General features: G+C 57.9%; 1 protein-coding gene across 1 annotated transcript; it reads right to left on the reverse strand.

The window, feature by feature from the left end:
• Positions 1-5,871: 5,871 nt before the first annotated feature.
• LOC102568749 (zinc-binding protein A33) lies at positions 5,872-15,722 on the reverse strand. Its single transcript, XM_006275379.4, has 7 exons — positions 15,670-15,722; positions 14,709-14,983; positions 13,781-13,876; positions 9,370-9,603; positions 8,768-8,787; positions 7,704-7,819; positions 5,872-7,580 (listed from the first exon to the last, which is right to left on the reverse strand). Exons 2-7 carry the CDS (start codon positions 14,979-14,981, stop codon positions 7,036-7,038), a joined length of 1,284 nt encoding a protein of 427 aa, XP_006275441.1. The 5' UTR covers positions 14,982-14,983; positions 15,670-15,722; the 3' UTR covers positions 5,872-7,035.
• Between the last annotated feature and the right edge of the window lie 5,906 nt (positions 15,723-21,628).

Below are 21,628 nucleotides of genomic sequence, written 5' to 3' on the forward strand. Positions count from 1 at the left end.
GCACTGGCGCGCGGACAGACAGGGGAGGAAATGCAGCCGTGTGCGGCAGAGGGTTTGTCTGCAGCAGCGGAGGGGGGAATGAGCTGGCTGCCAACTCCCCCGCCACCGGGTCCCAGGGGGCCAGGAGAGCAGCCTGCAGCTGGCGGGGAAGGGGCTGCTGTGCACCTGAGGAAGGGATACGAGGACCCCCTATGCCAGGGCTGGGACAACCAGCGGGCAGGGACCCCCTATGCCAGGGCTGGGACCAAGCTGCCACCTAATGGTGGGAAACGAGCAGGAGCGTATGCCCGAAAAAGCTCTGCGGGAAACTTTCCATCACAAACACAGGTTACCATGCGCCCGACCGGACCTTTTTGGTGTTTCTATGCTCAGGAAACAAAAGGAGCTTATTTAAAGCCTTACTCCCCCGCTTTGCCCAGGACATTGGACTGACAAGTGGAACAAAGGCATCATGCGTACGTGGGGCGCCGGGACTCTTCCCTTTCCCCCAGATTTCAGCCCCGGCTGAGTCAGTGTCTGGAGAGCTGCCCTCCAGCAGCCTCCATTCAGCCAGGAAGGCCTCGGCGATGCTGTCGGTCTCGGGGAGCTCAGGTTGAAGGCTCTGGGCGGCTGAGGCTTGTAGCAGGTGCCGGGGGGAGAAGGGGGGACATAGAGTCGGCTATGGGCCTGGCGAGGGGTACAAGGAATGTGGCTGCAGATCCTCAGGGCGCTCCCTTTGGAGAATAGCTGGGTCTGGGCTAGGTGAGAATCAGTCCAGGAGGTCTAGGGACCTGGGAAGTCCAAGGCTGGTCGGTGCCGTCCCCACCTGCGCTCTGCTCACGGGTTTCAGACAGTATCTCAGGATGCTACGCAGGAGTGCAATAAAGGCCTACCCCATGCGTGTCACAGCCACGGAGATCAAGGCCTTCTCTTATTCCGCTCTATCCAAGCAAAGCAGGAAGGCAGGCCAGATACAGCTCTTGCCACCCCCCTGGCTCTACCCAAGGCCCAGGAGGCACATGGACATGGGTATCCTTGCACTGCAAGCCTTCCCAGTGCAGAGGAGATGCATCGACAGGGTCCCTCCCGCCTGACCCCTCCCAGCCCCGGCTGCTGTGAAATGGGACCCCTGCCTTTGCCTCATCAGCAACGGAGCCCAAAGCACATGGGGCTGGGGATGCTGGAGGGGAGGTTTCCATGGACTGGAGCCGTTTGCTGGGATGGGATGTGAGCTCACAGCACAGGCAGCTGGCATCGGCTGGGCAGTGACGGGGCTTCCACCTGTGGCTTTGCTTTCTCCACAATACCGTGAGCTTTTGAACCGCACCTGCTGGGCAGGTCTGGTTTTCCTGCCCAAGACACTTGCACAGGCCTAACAGGGGCTTGTCCAGGGGAAGCACCAGGCACTTCCTCTCATGTTCCTTTAGCAGGGCTCAGAGCCGCTCGAGGGCTTGCCAAACGTCTGCCTGCCACCGCAGCAACCCTCTACCTGGCTTTTGACACATGTCACAGCATCATGTCCCCTGGGGGAGCAGACAGCCCGGGAGGTACAGCGGAAATGCAGCTGTGGTCCTCAGGGTTGTGTTGGACCGGCTGCTTTGACCGTGGTCAAGCCACTTACCATCTCGGTGCATCTTTACCTGTCACACGTTGTCTGGCCTATTGGACTGTAAAGTCCTTGGAGCAAGGCCTGTTTCTTTGGCTTTGTACAGCGCCTTGCACGGGGGAGCCTCAGCTCAGCCAGTGCCCTTATGGCAACACTGAACAGTCATATGAGCAACATGCACAGCTGAGCACCAGCCCTGTCCAAGAACTCCAGCCCGACACTGAGAGGTGTTACGTATCAGTGCTAGTGCTACACATCGTCTCACGTGCACGTGAACTAACTGCTCTACAGCTTTTCTTTAGATGCTACGCGCTGCTCTCTGAAAGGCTGTAGCAGGGGCTGGAAATGCCATATGGACTCTGACCTCTGCATTTTTTTTCTTTTTGCAAAAATATTTATATTTTTATATATAACTCCACCTCCAACACTGCCAATTTTTCCCAGTGTATCCATGCACCCATCTCCATATCCATTCCCCCACCCACTGCCCTCTTCAGAGGGCCTGCCCCTGGAAAAGTCTATGCCAGACCCCTCTCCACCGGATGAGGTCTGCCATTTCTTTCCCGTTGTCCTCTTCTGTCCTCCTGCAGTACCACTACATTTCACTTAGCTCCATTTTAATACCTCTGCAAGGACTTCTTCCTGCTAGAACCAGCCTCACTGACCTCTCCCCCGTCCAGGCCGGATTGGCAGGCCCCCGCACCTGCTCCTGCTCACAGGAGAACAGTAAGGCTTCGTTTTGAGCTTGATCCCCAAGGACAAGCAGGTACAGTCTCTTCCCTCCTCTCTCCCACCAGTCAGTCCCATTCTTGGGTGCTTGGTCTCTTCCTCCAGGAACCACCCAGCCACCCTGGCCCACTTGTCTTCCATTTCTCGCTCCTCATCTTCTCCTCTTTTGCATCCTCGGGCTGCTTCTGCGCTCCATGCCCCAGGGGCGCTGCTACAATTCATTAGCAAATGCATTTCTTCGACAGCATTGCCAAGGGGAGAGCAGTTCAGTGCAGGCGGTTCTACCCTGCAGATCCCCACGCAGCAGTGGCGATAACAGGGGTAGCCTTTTCCCAGGTTCTTTGCAACGTGCCTAATTGACCTGGCACTCACAGCAATGCTGCACCCACGGCTGGGTGCATGCCGGAGGACGGTGCCCCCTGAATGGCAATGTCCCCGGAGAGGGGCAGCTATGTACCCTGCAGGATGCTATCACCTGGGACAGGCCTGTGCCGCAGGGACCATGGCAGAAGTTAACGCGGCAGCTCAGGCATTGTCTCATTTCCTGGCAGTGACCCCCCGGGGTCTCCAATGTGCTTCCTCGCCTCCTGACCCCCAGGGCAGGCTGGAGCCACTGACATCCCCTTCCTCGCGGGGGAGGGAGGGTGCAGCCAACCAGGAGCTGGAGGGAGCCCTTCCAGGCAGACCCATGCATGGGGCAGCAGTGCCCTCCGAACTATTCTAGCCATTCCCCATATCCAGGCAGTATTAGAGGGCAAGGCAGGTCCCCCGGCTGAGCTGGGGAGCACCCTCCAGACTCTGCTGCCTCTGCCCCACTCACCAGACACTGCCAGAGGGAAAATCTGGTTTCTGGGGCTGGGTTCAGCATCCAAATCCCGAAGCACGGCAACAGGACCCAGTCCTTGACAGAGAAGGCAGGACAAGCCGTGGCACTGCTCCCATCCTAGTGGTGACAGCCCCCACGGGAGGCACTGAGCGTTCAGAGCGATCCCCAGGCGCTGGAGCAAGAGAAGCACAAGTGTCTGCTCCAGCGGTCCATGGAGAAGTCACGGGCATCACAGAGCTAAGTCCAGGCTGTGCACAGCGCAGAGCACATGATGCCGACAGCACCTTACAGCCTTGGCAGCTGCAGCCACCTTGGGGAAAGGCAGCGCTCGGTCCCCTGAAGGACAAAGATGCAGCTCTTGCCCTACCAACGTCACCTTCTCCTCGGGCCCAGCAGTGAAATGGGTTTGTGCCCGAATTTCCCAGCTAGTTGCTGCTCCTGGCTTGCACCAGGCTCATGGGGGAGGGCAGCCCTCACACCTGCAAAGCAGCTCAGCTCTCCCAGCGCAGGGGTGCGGTGCCATGGCTGGACCCGCCAACAGAGAGGGATTCTCGCACGGCTCCATATTGGCCCAAGCACCACAACCCAATGCCGGGCCATCCCTCCCCTGGGCATCTACGGAAAACAAAGTCCCTTGGATCCAGAAGTGCATCAACACTGCACCTCCAGCTGCCTTCCCCTCCAGGCGTGCGTGTGTCTTTCTGCCTGCCGGGATGCGTCGAGACTAGCGACTCTCAACCAGGGTCGCCTCAAGATCCTTTCAAGGCTGCCATGGGGGGCCAACACACACATGGTATACAAGATAAACCCAGTGGTTTCTGGCAGGAAGCCATGGGGCTACGAACATGGTGCCTTGCCGGGGTCTTTCCAAGTTCTCTGCAACAGAACGGCTCTATTATTTTTCTATAGACCAAAAATGAGCTAAAGTGAAGAGCTGGCATTTTGCGAGGAGGGCCTCGAGTCTGACACGGTTGAGAGCCACTGCTCTAAATAGCAGCACTTTGGCTCCAACTGAATCCCAGTGCTGCAAATCCCCGGGGAGTGAAGTCAAACTGCTCTGTGGCCTGATCCCAGCTCACCTCTAGTGAGAACTTAAAGCCCAGCTGCCCTGGGCAAGAGGACTATCCCACCATCCACCAACCCTCCACTAATCCCCCTGGCTGCACAGAGCCCCTTGACCCGTGCCCAACTCCCCAGGTGTCCTCTCGGCCCCTTCCCTGCCCGTGCCGACACAGCCAGGCGGGTATGGAGACCGTGCCAACGGACACCCTCGGCCCCAAGCTACTCCATTGATAAACGGGCCAGGCGGTCAGTGTCCAGCCCATGTAACAAGCTAGAAACTGAATGTCCAAGGAACAGGAATCCACAGGCTTTGTCCAAGCCCTCAGGCCACATGATATTGCATTGGCTTTAGCATCGGCGTTGACCTTACAGCATGCCATGGGTGGCTGAGCCAGGGCAGCACCCTCATCTCTCAGGTCTGAGACCCCGCTCCAGCCAGCATGGCCTGGATCCCCTCCTGGAGGGCGGCCGGCAGGGCCAGGGCTGAGCCAGCTGGGGACACAGCCAGTTCCCCAGAGGCAAAAGCAGGAGCAAGAACGCAGCGCCCGGAGGGACGGCAGCGCCAGGTGCCTTCCTTAGAGCTGCCACTGAGAAACAGCAAAGGCAGAGGTGTGGATACCGCTGGAGCCCATGTCGAACCTGCTCGGACGCATCGTGGGCAGGGACTCTGGGTCTGTGCCGGCCAGAAACAAGAGACCCAATTCGTTTCCTCTTCTGACCAAAGACACCATCAGAAGCCGAGTCTGGAGGAAGATGACCAGCACAGACACCGCGTGCAGGAATACCGAGGCCTGCGGCAACAGGCAATGCCCGAGCGGCCAGTAGGAAGGCTAGAAGGGGCAGCCTGCCATCGGGACCGGCAGACCAAAACCCTAAAGCAGTCTTAGACAAGTGCATTGCTGAGCCTGCTTCCTGTCCGTCTGTCTGGGACCCAGGCCCACCAGGACTGTAACAAATAGGCCTCCCTCCTGCCCGTCCGTCTCCCCCTGCCCCCGCCATTGTTCATTATGTGCTACCGAAGCGCGGCTGAGAAAGCAGCTGGGACCCAAGGTGCAACACAAAGCAGTGGCATTGTCTGCGGGGAGCGAGGGGAGACGCCAGGAAGAGCCCGGGTTCCTGTCAGGCCGAGGTGACGGTCTCGGGGCCCTGCTCTACCGGAGCATGCATCATGCTGCCCCCCCCTCCTTCAGGCAGTCCGGCTGCAAATGCTCCCAGGTGGAGCTCGTTTTACAAGGCCCTGGACAAAAGCAAAGGAAGGCGGCAACAAAAGGTTAATGCAGTCCCAGCAGCTGGCCAGTTTTCCAAGGGGAGCTCTCCCAGCTGGGGGTAGCAGCCACTTGCAGGGAGGAGCTGGGAGCCATGGGTAGCATGAATGCAAGCAACCTTGCTGCTCAGACCCTGCGGCACTGGGCCCTGGACATGGGGCATGCAGCACCAGTCTTCCCTAACCCAGGGCCAGTCACCTGGCTGCAGGACCCCCCACCCACAGACAACCCCATCTCCCTCCCTTCTCACCGAGCGGCCCCAGAGCCCAGCCCAAAGCAGAGGGTGAATCAGGAATAGCACTGCAAGGCAGTAAATCCAGGGGGTTCCTCCCTGCCCCAGCAGCCTGGTGTTGAGGTCTCCCTTCGACCGCCCAAGACAGAGGAGCAAGGCGATGACAGCACAGTCTGCTTCTGAGCTTTAATGGCAAGGCAGCAGGGAGCACAGCAGGGGTAGGAGCCGGGAGCCAACACATCCATCACCTGCTGCTAGGAGCCCCGTCGTGGACACCTTGGCTGGGTGGAGGGTGCCCTCTCCTGGCCTGCCCTGGCCTGGCACCGCAGAGGAAGGGCTGAAGAGTCGGGTCTGGTGCTGGAGCCCAAAGGCGGGTCTGTGGGCGATACAGGTGCAGCAGAGGCGGCCGTGCTCTGCTGTACCAGGGGCCTTGTGCATTAGACATCTCTGGCTGGGCGCTCCACCTCCTGCTGCAGGGCTGCTCCTGCCCCTCTCCCCACACTCGCCAGAGCCAGGACTGGAAATGCCCTGGCTCCACACAACACAGGGGAGTGCAGGCCAAGGCCCTGAACGAGCACAGCTCATTTAAGTCTTTACTTGGAAAGAGGCCAGCCCCCAGGAGTCTCAGCGCTGCACCAGCCTGCTTCCTTCCACTGATCTCCAGCTGGGGAAACTGAGGTGCGAAGGTCCCACTAGCAGGTTGGCAGCAGCACCAGGCCCTATGCCCCAGGGGAGGGTGCCGTGTGCTGCCATGAAGCAAGTTTGCAGATTCCTCAGCACAGCTCCCCCCCTCTCTCCACCTTGCACGAGGCAGGGGATAGCACTGGGCAGGGTGGAAGAGGCCTTGCACTCAGCTTGAGCAGGCACCGGGAGCGGGTGCGACAGCCTTGCTTCGCTTCTGCAGCTGCAGCAAGGGGCTGAGTCTTCCCCCTGCACCTGAGGGGCATGTTGGCACCAACAAGATGCCACTGCCGTAGTCCAGCAGCTAACAGCTCTGCCCTCTGGGCAGGAGGGGCTGGCTCAGGGTAAACTGGCAGATCTAGGGCCATCCCTAGCCTGTGTGGGTCTGGGCACGTGGTGGAGCAGCGGGGTATACCAGGCACCCAGCACTGCCCAGCCCGCACTGATGGGGGAGCAGGGGCCAGTCAGGATTACTGCTGCCCTCCCCATGGGCTCGGCTTGGGACCAGTGGCATCCAAGACACAGACACATGGCAAAGCCTCAGCGACAGCAGCATGAAGGAGCCCCCACCTGGGCAGCTCTTCGGTCAGTCACCGGTGCCCCCGGTCCCACGCATGCTGCCCTCCCCCTGGCTCAAGAGGGAGCAGCCCGAGTCCTACAGGGCCAGGTGGCAGATCCTCATGGGCTCTGCGTTCTGCCCCCCATCGCTGAAGCAGGTGCTGAAGAAGGGGCAGAGCCTGGGGGCGGCAACCCGGCGGAAGGTGTAAAGGTGGGCCATGTCCTCAGCGTTGTAGAAGGCCACCGTACCTGCCTGGCAGTCCAGCAGCACCCCCACTTTGCGCAGGCGGCGTGGGGGGTAGAGGCGCACCCAGGGCGTGGCGGCGGCCCAGTATTCTGTGCGGTTCCTCAGGCGAAGGGACCAGTAGCCGTTCTCAGGACACAGCTTCACCTTGGCCGCCCGGTCCACCGACTCGGCTGCTACGCCCAGGTCCCACTTGGTCTTGCCGCCCACCCACACCTCCCAGTAGTGGCTCCCGGCTGCGAAGACCTCAGACCCCAGCACATTTACACACTTCTGGAAGCGCTTGGGGCTGCTGGGGACAGGCTGGGGGGTCCTGCTCTCCGTCACTGCCCTCAGGTTTTCAGACAGCACCAGGTTGGGGTGTGCTGTCTCGGGGTCGAAGGTCAGTGGGGCAGGAGCTAGGATGGAGGATGAGTGTTTGTCAGGGTGCTGTGCACATCAGCTCCCTTTAGCTTTGCCTCGTCCAGGCACCCCTGCCACCCCCTCGCCCCTGCCGGGGCCCTGCCCAGTGTCAGACTCACCAGGGGATATGGAGGGCAGCATCCGTCTCCAGAAGATGTACTGCAGGGGGCCGCTGTACTGGTCTCGGAGGCGGTCGGCATCAAAGGAAGGTGGGGCCTCTACACGCACCAAGGGCCTGGCAGAGGGAAGGGGCTGGAGTGAGGCACGGTGCAGACAGAGCGAGTTGGGGGGTGGGCATAGCAGGTTGAAGCCAGGACCCTGGACGTGGCGGGGTGGGGGGGAATATTTCCACAGACTGAGGCTTCTGCAGGCACCAAGGGAGTGGAGCTGGCAGGACAGGAGCCCCCCAGGAAAGGCAAGAGGATGCAACAACCTGATGGCAGTGTCGCCCGCTCCCTCTGCCTTGCTCCCTGGCCTAGAAGGGAGTCACTGGACCGGCTTTGGTAGTGACTGGTCTCGAAGGGCAGGGCAGTCTGCGGGGGAGCAGCATTCAGGGCACGTGAGAGATAACTGGGACATATACAGAGGGGCGCTGGCGACTGCCAGGCTCTGGTGGCAGCTGTTCTTATAGCGCCGCTCCAAGGCACAGACACTTCCCTTTGACAGCTGCCACGATCCCACGTGAGCCTGAAGGCTGCTCCGAGCTGCGTTTCTGAAGGTGATCGGGGGGGCGGGCTGCCGCCTGGGGCTCAAGATCCATTTTGCAACAGAACCCTTCTCCTGTGAGCCAGGCCAAGCGCTGACAGGCTCACAGAGAGGTGGCAGCAGGGAGGACAAGAGCCAGAGCTACTGAATGGGGCCTCCTGCTTTAGCTCTTGCATTTAAAACACCTTCCACTTCCCCCTTGGCATGCAATCCCTGCCTGTGACACCATTCCCAAGCCCCCTGGCCCCCGCCCTGGGAACTGTGCACTGCCAGAGAGATCACCCAGCCCTGGCCGGGGGCTGCATCTTCCCTCCACCCTTGGCTGATTCCGCACCAGCAGCTCGCCAGATAATTTGCAATGCTTTAAAAAAAACTTACAGAGATAAGGCCCCTCCCCTGTGCATCACCAGCCCAGGCAAAGAGGGGAGATAAGAAACTCGTGAAAAGGGACGCAGCGCATTTCATGCCAGGCACGTACCTGATCTCCAAGCTCTCCACCTGCAACAAGAAGCAGAGAAAATTAAACAGCCATCAGCCTTCATTCCTACCGCTGCCCCAATGAACGCTGCCCTGCACTCAGGCACACAGCAAAGGAAGGGATGCCAGGACAGCTAGGCACTGGCAGGGAGGGGTCAGCCCGGCTGCCTGGGCAGAAGTTAAGGGGACGTGGAAAGGCTGGGAGTTGAGGAGAGATGCTCCCAAAACCTGGTGCCAGGCGGGAGAGGTCTCTGTAGGAACCTGACCCGATTCCCAGGGAGAAGGGAGGCGACTCACGACACCTTTCCCACAGGCCAAGTATCCTTGGATGTCTCCCGGCACAGATGGCATCTTTGCCAAGAAACAGCCTTGCAAACCACCCCCTGGCTCCCATCTACAGCCCCCCTATGCCCTGTGGCAATGGCTGATGTGGAAAAAACACGAGGGATGTGGAACTAGACCCTGCCTGCTCTGCCTCTGCTCGGGCGCAGGTGCACCAAGCCCTGGGCCTTGCTACAGCATGATCCATTTCCTGCTCTCCCGCTTCCCCCACATCCCAGTGCCCTGCCCGGGCTTCTTGGCAAGCACTGGCCAGACACTCACCTCCACCAGTGCCACATCGCCCAATTCATGCAGGGCTTGCTGTATGCACTCCATGTTCCTCTCCAGCTCCAGGATCCCATTCTCCAGTTGCCAGATGTCCCCTTGCAGCCTCACCAGCGACTCCTCCTCCTCTTTGGCCAGCTCCATCAACACCACTCTCTCCTCTTCCACCAGGATCTGACGAAGTCGCTCAAACTCCGCCTGGATCTTAGCGTGCAGCTCCCCAGAGACTTTCTGCGAGAGGCAAAAAGCCGCAAGACACCATGAAAGGGCTTGGAGGGGCATGAGCAAGGGGGAAAATGGAGACTGAGTTGCAGCATGTTCATAGACCCACTTGTTTTTCCCCCTCCCGAGGGTTTCAGGTGCGATCAGAATTTCTGGGAAGGAGGGTGGGAGAGAGGCAACACTACAGCTGCAGGGCTTTGGCTGCCCAAGGCACCCATTTCCACAGACGTCCTTTAAAACAGGGCCCACACAGCCTGGTGAATATGGAACAACCTTATGCAGGAAGAAGCCAGACTAAAGGCTGACTGTCACCACGTTCCCCCCACCCACTCCAATGGTTTTCCAGTCTGCAGCTCCATATTATTTAACACCTGCTCCCCAGAATCAGGCCATGATCTCACCAACACGCAGCTCCTGCCTACACAGCTGAGACATGCGACCCGTGCGGCTGACGTTAGGACTACGGGGCTGCATTCCCCTGCGCAGTGCATTAGCTGCCGGCTAACGTAGTGGCCCAGAAGCAAGCTCTCTTTGGGGCTAACACATGTTTCTGGACAATGGGCAGGTGGAGAATAGCTATGCTGACCACAGAGAGGGCAAAGGCAGCCCATTTCCCCTTGCGCAAAGCAACTCAAACTGGCCGCTTCAGCTACTCGGATGGACTGCCTGGCCACGCAGCTTCTGGTTCCAGCCATTTCCCATATCCAAACTTTCAATACATTGAAAACTGTTGCAGGCGGTTTCTGCTAGGCCCAGACCCAGCAATTACTTGCATCTCTGTATTAAAAATATTAGTCCCTAAATACCTTAGTTCAGAATACAGCCCTGAGTCTCAACAGACATGCACAGAGCTGTGATGCTGTAGCTATGTACCGATGGTCCCAAAGTACTCGCTACCTATGAACATGAGACATAACAGGTGCACCCAGGGAACAGGCAGGAGGAGGCCATCAGCAGACGGCAGCCAGTGTGACTGGCAGGGTCACTAGTTAGCCACTGCTGAGTGTTTAGCAGGGGCCATGGCAGAGATCAGATCTACAAGCCCTGGGCTCCTGGAGGTCATTACTTGGTGTTATAGGAGCAGGAGGACTCAGCTGAGCTGGAAGCTCTCCATGCCCTAAAAGAACAAGATGCCTCAGGGTGAATCGGGTGAAGTGATTAAGACGGAAGCAAAGTGGTCAGTAGTCCCTGGGCAGAGTTCAGCTCCCTTCCCTGCTCTCCTAGGTGGCCTGTCTTCTCCAAAGCAACATACTGAACTGGTACGACTGCCAGGTGTTGGCTTGGCTTCATCCCCGCTCGGTGTTTGCTCTAGGCCAAATGGCTCCTGTGGATTCAGACTCAAAAGAAGGGCCAGCACAGCCACCTTTGCAACAGCATGTAGAGGGATTAGTACAACGCAGCTAGGGAAGGGAGGGAAGCCCGAGTGGCTAGAGGCCCTCTCAGCCCTATTTTGTGGCCAGTTTCCCAGAACGACGCAGACACGGAAGCTGCTAAAATTAACCTCTTCCAACAGCCTCTCTGACACTCAAAGGTCGCTGCTCCCAGCTTGTTACCAACCTACCTCCAACCTACAGGGTAAGATTTGCAAGCGTCCTTCAGCAACTTTGCCTCCCAAGCTCCCAAAATAAAAATGGACGTTAGGCTCCTAAGTCACCTCGGAGCTTTTGAAAAGGCTGTGCCTAATCTTGAGACCCCGAGCTGCAGCTCAGCTGGGCTCAGAGCAACTTGGAGGCAGGACAGGCACATGCTCTCACAGCAGCTTGTCCTGGAGGATAACTGTGAAATGGGCACGGCATTATTGCTTCTCAGGTTTGAAGTGCCCTGGTTTTCACTGTCACCCAGCGCAGCCTTCTTCCTGCACTGTGAGAAAGGATAAGTGGATTCATCTACTCGCTCTTTCTGTGGCCTTCAGGAGGTGACACACCTCAGTCGCATCCCCTACTTGTCTCTCTCCATTCCCCTTCTTTAAACTGAACAGACCTCATTTTTCAGGCTCTTCAGTCCTGGATGGGGGGGCTCTGCCAGGCCCATAATTGTTTTCCTTGTCCGTCTCCATCACCTCCATTTCTGCTGCATCTCTTTTAAATGAAGCAACCGAAGCTGAATGCAGAATTCCAGGTAGAGGACGCACCACCAATTTCTATAATGGCCTCGTAATGGTCTCATTATTTCTCTCTTATTCTTTAGGGTGGCGGCTGCCACACGCTGTATGGAGGTCTTTGTCAAGTATCTCTAAACGAGCTTTGTGGCTTTGTCCCGGGAGATTACAATTAATTTAAAATCTAAATGACTCCTTCCATCGGGCAATTATGCTGTTTGTGTGCGTCAGCCCTGCCTGTGCTCTGCCTCACGTGGCCTGCTCTCACTGGCTCCAGGGGAACCGCAGTGACTTACTGTGGCCTTTTGGCTCCCCTCATCGACGCAATTTTATGTTGGCGGCAGATTCTGCTACCTCCCTGCTCAGCCCCTTTTCCACTTCACTGCCGCACACAGCAGCGAGCCTCCCCCGCTGCTGATCCTTCTCCAGGAGGAGAACTGGCCATTTATTCATGCTCCACTTCCTTCCGACTCGCAGCCACATCTGAATTCACAACAGGTTTTGTTTGCTCCTTGCTCCGTCACTGCGCTTCTTGGGCATGGATCGTGTGTCAGGGGCTGCAAAAAGGGAAGAAAGCGGCAGGGTCTGCCCCAAGGAGCTTACAATTAAGGGAAATACACTGCTTGAGTTCTGGTTTTTCTAGCACCCTCTCCTGACACCTAAGTCCCCGAATACCTCTGGATCTGTACCCAAGAAGCCTAAGATATCAATGTGCTGGAGATAGATGGAAAGATGTGCTCAGCTGGGTCACCAGGCCTACACACCTCGGTCCTGGTTTCCTGCTAGTGCTACACGTAAAAAAGTTATCTGCTCCTGTATCTCTGAGCATTTGCTTTTCAGTGGCCATCTTCAATTTTCTTCTTTCTGCCAAGCTTCCTTTGTCTGAAGAATACCTGTGGGATCTGAAGAGCTTCTTGAACCATTTAGCCTTAGCAGTTTCTCTCCTCTCCCTTGTCTGAAGCTTCACATCCCCCTTTTCCAGCCTGTTACCATTGCACAAGTGGCCACGGCACTAAGTCCAAGAGGCTTCTCGACGAGCTCCCAAAAGTCTCCTTCCTAAAGCTCAGTGTCACTGGACTAGTTTTCGGCATGTCCCTGAGGACCAGGTCCTCTCCAACGGGTTAGAAGCAGGCCGAGCGTCTGTGCTGTCTCAGAAACAGGCTGCTCTCTGGTCGCACCAAACACCTTGCAGTCAAAAGCCCAGCATCTCTCGCACCCCAAATCCAGACCTGCCGCAGATTCTGGCAAGGGCCTGCGGTAACAAGTACACGACACTGGGTTTCTTGAAACACCCTCTGAATACTAAGCGGATAACAATTTGGGGTAAGCATATGGGACATTTCACTCCGGTTTCCCACCTAGTTCCTCTTTTGGCTTTTACAGAGCACTGAACTGGCAATCTCGACTAAATCTGCATCAGGCGGACGTGCACACAGCTGTTACCCGCAGCGCTATCCATGTGGTTCGAGGTACCATTCCCCACAAACCCGCGCCACGTGGTTTAGTTGAGTGAGACGGATCCACCTGCTCAAGAACGTCGCAGGAGAGAGACGATCTGGATTTTCCCAAAGTCCCAGAGCCTTTTGCTGGCTTTGTGCACTCCTCAGTAATTACCCAGCGCTGTCTCTAAGTGCTGCGATTAGAGCTCTTTATCTGCCTTTCTGAAAAGGCATCTCAGCAGATTGATTGTTATCTTGGCAGAGGAGCCTTTTCTGCCGCCCCTGCAGCAGCTCTCTTTATTTTCCCGACTTTAGTCTGTTGCTCGTGATCTAAAGATACTCGACGTAAAAAAAAAAAAAGAGCAGCCCTAGGACATTCAGCTGCAAGTCTGCTTGTTGGCCAGGTCTGTCAGATCCCTCAGCTGACTCGCTACCAATAAATAAATCCCTCTTCATTTTTCTTTCCTCCAGGGATCTTGCATCTAACCTGCCCTGCAGACAGGCCAGAAAGAGCAGCGAAGCAGGATACTGCCAGGCCCCCCGGAGTGCTTCTCCAGCCACACACCCACCACCCTGCTAGCACCCTTCCCTCAGCCAAGCCAACGGCACTGCTCGGTCTATGCAGGAAGCACTAGGAGCAGGGGTTTACCGTCAGGCTGCAGATATCCTCCTCCACCGCATGCTTCGTACGCACACGGCGCTCCATCTCTCTCTGGTGAGCTTGCAGCGCATCTTCAAGCTGTTTCTATGAATACAAAACAAGCAGAGTAGCACAAAGCTCTCTAACAGAGCAGCAGCCCTGTACACAGCACTGACTCTAGAGGCAGCTGTCCAGGTGCAGGAGAAAAAAAAAAAAGACGTTGTGGGAAAGTGCGTGTTTTGGGAACAAAGGCCCTCACTACATATTACACAATTAACTGGTTAACCACACAATAAATTTAGACCAGTCACACTTGCAAAGTAAGGCCAGCCACATGTGCAAAGTATGGCATAACTAACCAGTGAATTGTGTGATCATTAAAGTAGACTGGGCACATGTGCAAAGGAATCATCACGCCATAAATGCGTCCACCCAACTATAAAGAAAACCAACCCACTACAAAGATAGTGCTTGAAGATGTGCAACAACCTTGTACCTAGTTTCTAAGCAGCTTTCATGTGAACGTGCGCTGGGGCCTACGTTTTGTACATGCTAGTGTGAAACCACAGTGTGAGACCACAACGGTCCCATCACCCCGCTCTCAGGCTGCCTGTTACAGAAGGCCTGACAAGCCTTTGCTTGGAAGAGGCGGGGGCAGAAACTCCCCTATCTCTTAGTTACGTGGCACCTAGCACACACGGGCCCTGCGCTGCACGCAAACAGCCGGTGCAGCCATGCACGACAAGGAGCAGCCGCCCAAAAGCTGAACTTGAGTCTGTAACATGCCAGGGGCTAGAAAGGGCACTGGGGAGCCAGTGCTGCCCTCTGCACAGAGTACGGACAGGGAGGCGATTTCACAGCTAAATGAACCTGGCTTGGAAACAGGTGGGAGGGATACCGGGCGGGCACAGCACCCGGGCCTGGCGCCGTGGCTCACCTGTATTTGCCTCCGGTGCTCCTGGAGGCCGTAGCGCCGCACCTTCTCCACCACCCCCGCTACCAGGTAGGGGGTGCGGAAGGTGCGGCCGGGGATCTCCCTGCGGCACTGGGGGCAGGAGGGCGGGTGCTGGCTGCTCTGCCAGTGGGCCTGGATGCAGCCCTTGCAGAAGTGGTGCATGCACTCCAGCATGACCGGCTCCGTGAAGAGGTCGCAGCAGATGGCGCAGGTCAGCTCCTCCAGCAGGCTCTGCTCCGTGCCCCGGCCCGCCATGCCTGCGTGCAGACACCTGCCTGTAGCCCCCTCCGAACGAGCCCCCAGAGCCCCCTCTCTGCTGCTGCGGGCACCCGACCCAGCGCCCCCCCGCCCGCTTCGGCCACTGCCAGGCCCGGCCGGGCGCTCGGGGGAGACTGTGCTGGGACCCAGCGCCGCGCCTCCGGGCTTGGCGGGCGAGGGACTTCCCGCAGGGCCGGGCCCCAGTTCGCTGCAGGGCAGAGTCCAGAGTCCAGAGTCCAGGCCAGCTGCGCGGAGCTGCTTTCACTTCCTCTCCATGTCAGCAGGACACAGCCCCGAGCAGCCGGCCTCGCGGGGACCCCGATGCCCAGCACAACCCTGGCCGGCCCGGCCCGGCCCGGCCCGGCTGGGGAGTGGGGCTGCCCAGTGCCCGCACGAGGGAATGGGACGTCCCAACCCCAGCACCCCGCACCGCCTGCCGCCCGGCCTGGCTCGGCTGCAATCCCCCTGCACAGCCCTGGGCCTCCCTCCCACCGCCTGCCCTGCCCTGCCCTGCCCCCCCTCGCCTTGCACCTTGCTCCAGCCTTACACCCCCTGCCAGCCTTGCACCCCCAACCTTGCACCCCCCTGCCTTGCACCCCTTGCCAACCTTGCACCCCCTGCCTTGCACCCCCAACAACCTTACAACCCCCTGCCTTGCACACCCCCAGCTTTGCACACCCATTACCGCTCAGCTCCGTCCCGCCGGCCGTAGTCCAACTCCTCGCCCCGCCCCCTTGCTCCCGCCCCTCCCCGCGGAGTGACGCGCGGCTGCTCCAATCCGAGCCCGCCCCGCCCCCCCCGGGGCCCCCGCTCGTGACGCGCCACGGGGACACCCAGCGGGAGGCGCCCGGGGCGGTGTGCGCATGCGCGCCCCCGCCCAGCGCGCGGCACGTGGCGCTGCCTTGGCCGGAGCCTGGCGTTGGACTCGAGGCGGGAGGCGCGAGGGGTCCCGGGATGCTGCAGCGCGAGCCCTGGGGAAACACGAGCTCGTGCTCGGACTGCGTGTCTGGGCGGTGCCCCTGCACCCCACTGCCGGCCCTCTGCACTGGGGTTCATACAAGCGCGCCCGCCTTCAGGTTCAGTCTGCAAGGCTGCCACACAGAGCCCTCCCCCGCCCAGGAACAGCGGGATTGCAGGGGAAAGGGTGGTTGGGCAAGTGGGACATCTGGACCCTTAAAAAAATCAGAGGGGCGTTCACACCTGGGGGTGGAGAGAGATTAGCTGGAAGCGGGAGATGCAGCCTCCTCCCCTCCACAGCGTTCGCACTGCTCAGGACTATGTGCATCATGCGAGGTTGCTGCTGATGTTCATTTGCTTGATAAACGAATGAGGTGTAGGCCTCCTCCCCGCACGGAGCAGGTGCCCGTTGCAAATGTGCTGACATGCTCCAGTGTCAGCATTGGCGTGTGAGCTGGGTGGACACCTCGCACCCAGAGAGGGCAAACGCATCCTTATCTGGCTCGTCACAGCCAGGGGGATGAGCTGCAGCCCCAGCACTGACTTCGCTGCCAGGCCGCGGAGGAGGAGGAGTGCATTCGTGTCTCGGTGCAGTCTGAGAGTGGCCGAGTCGGAGGAGTTCACCCCCTGCTCCATCGTGACGAGGTGAAAGTGCCTTGGAGAAATGATGCTGACAAAAGAGTTGCCCAGCTCCACTGGTTGCACCTGTAGGCTGCTCCGGTGGGCATCTCTCTCTGAGTTTGCTCATCTGCTCCGGCTCCATGCCGAGCTCTTGGTCTATCAGTCCATGCCAATAATCACGATTCCACAATACTACATATGAGCGCACGGGATGACACCTCCAGAGAGACCACATTTGCCACCAGACATAGCTGAGTGCTCTCTCGCAGCTCTCCAAGGGCTTATGAATATCAGCATTAGAGACAAAACCTGACCGACCCTGTGAGATGCTTTAGTTCAGGCAAAGCCTGCACATACTCAGCGATGCTCTGGGGTCTTGTTCATCTCCCAAACGAGTCCATGGTGTCAGACCAGGACGCACCACTCTGTTAAAATGATCGTTGTTGTTCCTCAACAGGAGCAGGAGGCAGATGGGAAGCTAACGGGCTTGGTTTTTTCCTGCCCTTTCTATTGAACAACATTAACTTACAAAATTGTATTTCGGCAACAGTCTCAATCTTTGCCTTTGTTGTCTCCAGAAAAGCAGCCAGATGCCATAATGCAACAAGCAGACGAAAAGAAAAGGGACAAAGCAGGATGATTATTGTAATTGCGTCTGCTCCGTGACAGCTGGAGCAGAGTTATGAGGGCGCAGCTATTCCCCCCCCTTGGACACCAAGCTCCCTTTGCTCTTTTAGTGGCAGCTTATCAAAGACCCTTTCAGAATCAGCCAGAAACTCGGGGAATGTTCTTATCTATTTTTGTCTTTTCAGCCTCAGTGTCATTAACTGGTTGCTCAATCAATCCCACTCTAGCCAGACATATTTTCCTGAGGTCTTCAGGCCCACATTTCCACCTGGCCGCTTTTAACTGCGGCATCGGTGCTTGTGGGTGCAGCTAGTTGTGTGTGCACAACCCCAGCATATGTGTGTGCGCGCATGCAAAATGCAGGATTCTCCATGTGCAAACGGGATCCTGTGTGCGTGCAAGGGGCGGGGGAAGACACCTGGCAGTTTAGCTCATAATTATTTCCCATGCAGTCTTGGGAAACAAATGGCCCGTGTAGCAGGAGGGAGAGCTCTACTGCTGCAATCTCGGTGAGCTCGAATTTGAGTGGGAGGGGAGATGGAGGGCAGGCGGGGGGGTCCCATGGGACCGTGCCCGTTGTGGGGAGAGGGGTGACTGTGGTCTCACAATGCAGAGGGAAGGACTAGAAAGCTCCCAACGAGCGCCCGTCACTACAGGGTCTGCTGTTCTCTACCATCCCCGGGGAGGTTGCTCAGCAGTGCATGGAGCTGCCCCTCCCTTTGCGCTCAGGTCACTGGCTTTCCACTCGACTCCACACCGAACAAATCTCTTTAACTTGCATCATAGCTTCGTGACCCCTGCAGCAACCACCGCTGAATCTCACCCACCTCTGAGTGGCAGCTTCGTTGCCTTCTGGTGCCAAATTGCCTGTCTCTCGAAGCCCAGATGAGAGCAGTACCTTGAAGTCTGGAGCAGGGGATGAGCTCTCTGCTTGCTGCCTAGCTATGGAGCAGTCCTCAGCTCTCCCTCTTTATGGCAGGGTGAGCCTTGCCCAGCCGACACAGGCTTGGGATGCCTAGCTGTAGCTGGCAGCGAGTTCATCAGATGGAGGGCACTGCACAAATGCGAAGCGTCCTTGCCCATGTCCAGCATCTGCCTGCAGGTGCTTTTGTGCTGCATATCCCTAGCACGGTGTAGCAACAGGTGTCTGGACATCTCCCCCATGGGGACAGTCACAAGGGGCTGCTAGGGCAGTTGAACTAGTACAGTCTCCCCCAATAACCTAGTGCTGTGCCATCAGGTGGCAGGGAAACAAGGGTGTCCTGGGGAGGGCACTCATGGACCCAGAGGGACAGACTTCCATCTTCAGCTCCCTCTGTGCAAAAATGAAGTTTATTTCCTACCTATGGGGACTTTTTACCATCTTGTACCATCTACACTTTTCCCAGAACCTGACGCAGGGACTTTGATCCCAAAAGCTTGCAGAAAAGGACAATTTTCTTGCCATTTTCCAGTTGGTCTAATAAAAGGTATAATTTTGGAACCAAGAGTTCTAGTTTTTTGTATGTCTGGGGAGGTAAGGATTACTTAGGGCGATAGCTCTTATCGGACCAGCTACAATGTTGGGATAAAGCTGGACAAGCTTTTGAATGCAAGGCTTTCTTTGTCAGGTCTCTGATCACTGGGTTAGTCTGGCACCGGGCAGAAGGCAGGGTAGAGGTGCACCTCATAGACTAACTACATCAGAGACACACAAGCTTCCACGAGCATCCTTGGTTGCCCTAGGGTGCAGAGAAGGGGCTCCTCTGGGTATTTTTTGGCCATAACTTTGCTTTGGTGCTGCCTCTGCCTCTCCCATCTCCCAGCCTCACTTCTTGCTCTTTCCTCCTCCACTTCTTTCTCTGGCTCTGCCTTTATGCCTGAGCTCTCTGAAGGTGTCTTGCTGTGTCTCCGTGCAGTGCCTTCCTCTGGCCAACTCGCTCCCCTTTCAGACCCTGCTTGGGTTCGGCTCGCTCTCCCCCACCCACAGCACCAGCCAGTTCTTGGGGACAGCCTGGTGCTGAGATACTGAGCCGCAGCACAGCCCTGCATGGCCACAAGTCCAGTAACAGGACCCACATCCTTCCCAGTCCATGGGGGATTCCCAGCCACTTGATCTATGCAGCCAGGGGCCTCTCCAGCCACCTCCCTCCCCTCCCTGAGCCACGTGGAGGTAGACTGTGCATGCACAGCACTGGCCAAGGCTCCACCCTTTGCATGGGAGAGCGTGTGTGAATTTTGCCATCAGAAAAGCAGGACGGCATCAGTTTAGGGTCCCCACTGACAGCCAGGGAAGGAGGATAGGGGGGGAAAGGCTGGGAGGTCTGGAAGGGGTCGAGGAGCCCGGAGAACCCGGCAGAGCTGCATTATTGTATGATTATTGTACAGCCCTCAGCTACTGATTGCTGCAGCTGCCTGTGCTACGGGGAGCAAGCAGGAAATGAAACAATGGTCCGAGATAAGGGATCCGTGTAAGCAACTGCGGTGAGGCTCTGGGCACCGCCTGGGCTGTCCAGGGGGAAGATGCTCTTGACAGGCACCCGCCCCAGGTGACGTGGCTTGTCTGCCAGGGCCTGGAGTTCAAGCGGACCCCAAACGGTTACCAGCACCCCCGAGGGGTGCATGCATGTGAGTCGGCAGCAGCTGCTGGACGCAGAGTAACCTGGGGAGAGCCAGAAGATGCAGGATAGCAGTCGGGGGTCAGGGGGAGGGGGTCTCTGACCTCAGGCAGCTGGAGGGGCAGCAGAGGCCTGCATCCTGTTCCACATTGGGTTTCTTACTGCAGGACTAGATAAAAGGCTCTCACAAGTGGTGACTGAGCACACTATGATGGCAAGGTCCAACGGGGGTGGGGGTGGCAGTGACCTTGAAGGGAGCTCTCAACGCGGGGCTGGGTCAGCTCTGCCTATCCCTTGGCAGGGGTAAGGGGCAGGGGACATGGCGGGGGGCTGCCAAGCTGCAACAGCCCTGCACAACGTCTGCCCAGCCTGGCCCTGCACCCTTGTGTAAACCATCGTGGGCGAGCCTGCCAGGGGCTGTGACACATTAACAAGCGAGCTTCTCCATCCTGGCATGGCCCCGCCGCCAGGCGTCTCCGTCTGCATACCACGCGGAGCCTCACGCTCCCTCCGCCAGACTGACCCGGGGCTGCAGACGCTGGGGCGGTTTCTGCCGCGGCTTGTTTTCGGGGTGATTCTGTGCTTTGCCTTGGTCTTCCCAGTCCAGATCTGGCCCTGCCTGGCCCAAGCAGCTCTGTGCTAGCAGCGTGGCCTCCTGGCTCCGAGACTATGCTCCCTCCTGAACCCAGGCCCCGGCCAGGCAAGTCTGGCTAAGAGCAGCCCAAACCCTCCTGCAGCCGCTTGTGGTGCACAGCCGTGAGCCTCCAGGCACATCCATTCCCAAAGCTGCTATTCCTTGCCTGATGCTGGGTTTTTGCTACGTTCATAAGCAGTTGCCACCGAGCTCTGCTGTACACAGTGCTCCTGGGTATTACATGTGGAAGCCTCGGGTCTGTTAAGTGAATGATTCATTTGCAACTTCACCGCAGCAGAAAGCCACAAAAGCCACCGGGTTGACTGGAGTGGGGGTCCACAGAAAGCCAAGGACCCTGCAGGCTGGGGGACATCGCACAGGGCTGCATCCATGCCAAGTGCAAGTTGCCACGTGCAAACGCTCACATTTCCACTTGCTCGTTGGGGCTAGCATTGCTTCTAGGGCCGGGGCCGAGCTCCATCCATGGCCAGGCCCCGCTGCGGGAAGTCTCTCTGGATCCCAGCTTTGCCTGAGCTCTGCGCTCCGGTGGTAATTAAAACGACTTCCACCCTGTGTCGAGCTGAGCTGAGTGTTTTGTGCAGTTGTGCATCGCGGCACCAGCCTTCAAAGTTACTCGCCAACCCGAGCAATCGTCAGAAAGAAAAGCACAACGGATATTGTCATTTAGCAGCGAGCGCGGACCGCGGTCTCCTCCCCGCCCAGCGCCTGAAGGAGCTCTGTCAGCATCGCAAAATCTCCTGAAAGATCCTTGCAAGTGTTTGCTCCTGGAGCCGTCACCATAACAACCCGCAGTTGTTAAAGGGGGGAAGCGCCTTGCACGGCCAATATTTGGCATTTCCAACTCAAAAGTGAAGAGGCATGAACTTCATGGGTGGGGAGATGGAGTGGGATGGGGGAAAAGAAGCACTGTGGCAAGTTTGGAGGTGCAGTGCGTGCTCGGGGGGAAAGGGGAGGGTGGAGGGAAGCTGGAGAGGTTGGAGGCAGGGGGTGCAGAGAGCTGGTGATTTGCTCACCCTGATGCCTATGTTATAGCGCTACTGCCCCCGCCCCTAGGGAATGCCCCGGCTGCCCCTCATCCCTGGGCAGAGCTGCGTCCAGCTGGGGCATCTGCTGTTTAGGCTTGCAGGGTGCGATCTTTTCACACCTCCAGCGGACCATGCAGGCTAGGCCTGAGCACATCCCCTGGA

Source organism: Alligator mississippiensis, chromosome 9 (genome assembly GCF_030867095.1).
Source record: "Alligator mississippiensis isolate rAllMis1 chromosome 9, rAllMis1, whole genome shotgun sequence".
Taxonomy (NCBI): Eukaryota; Metazoa; Chordata; order Crocodylia; family Alligatoridae; genus Alligator; species Alligator mississippiensis.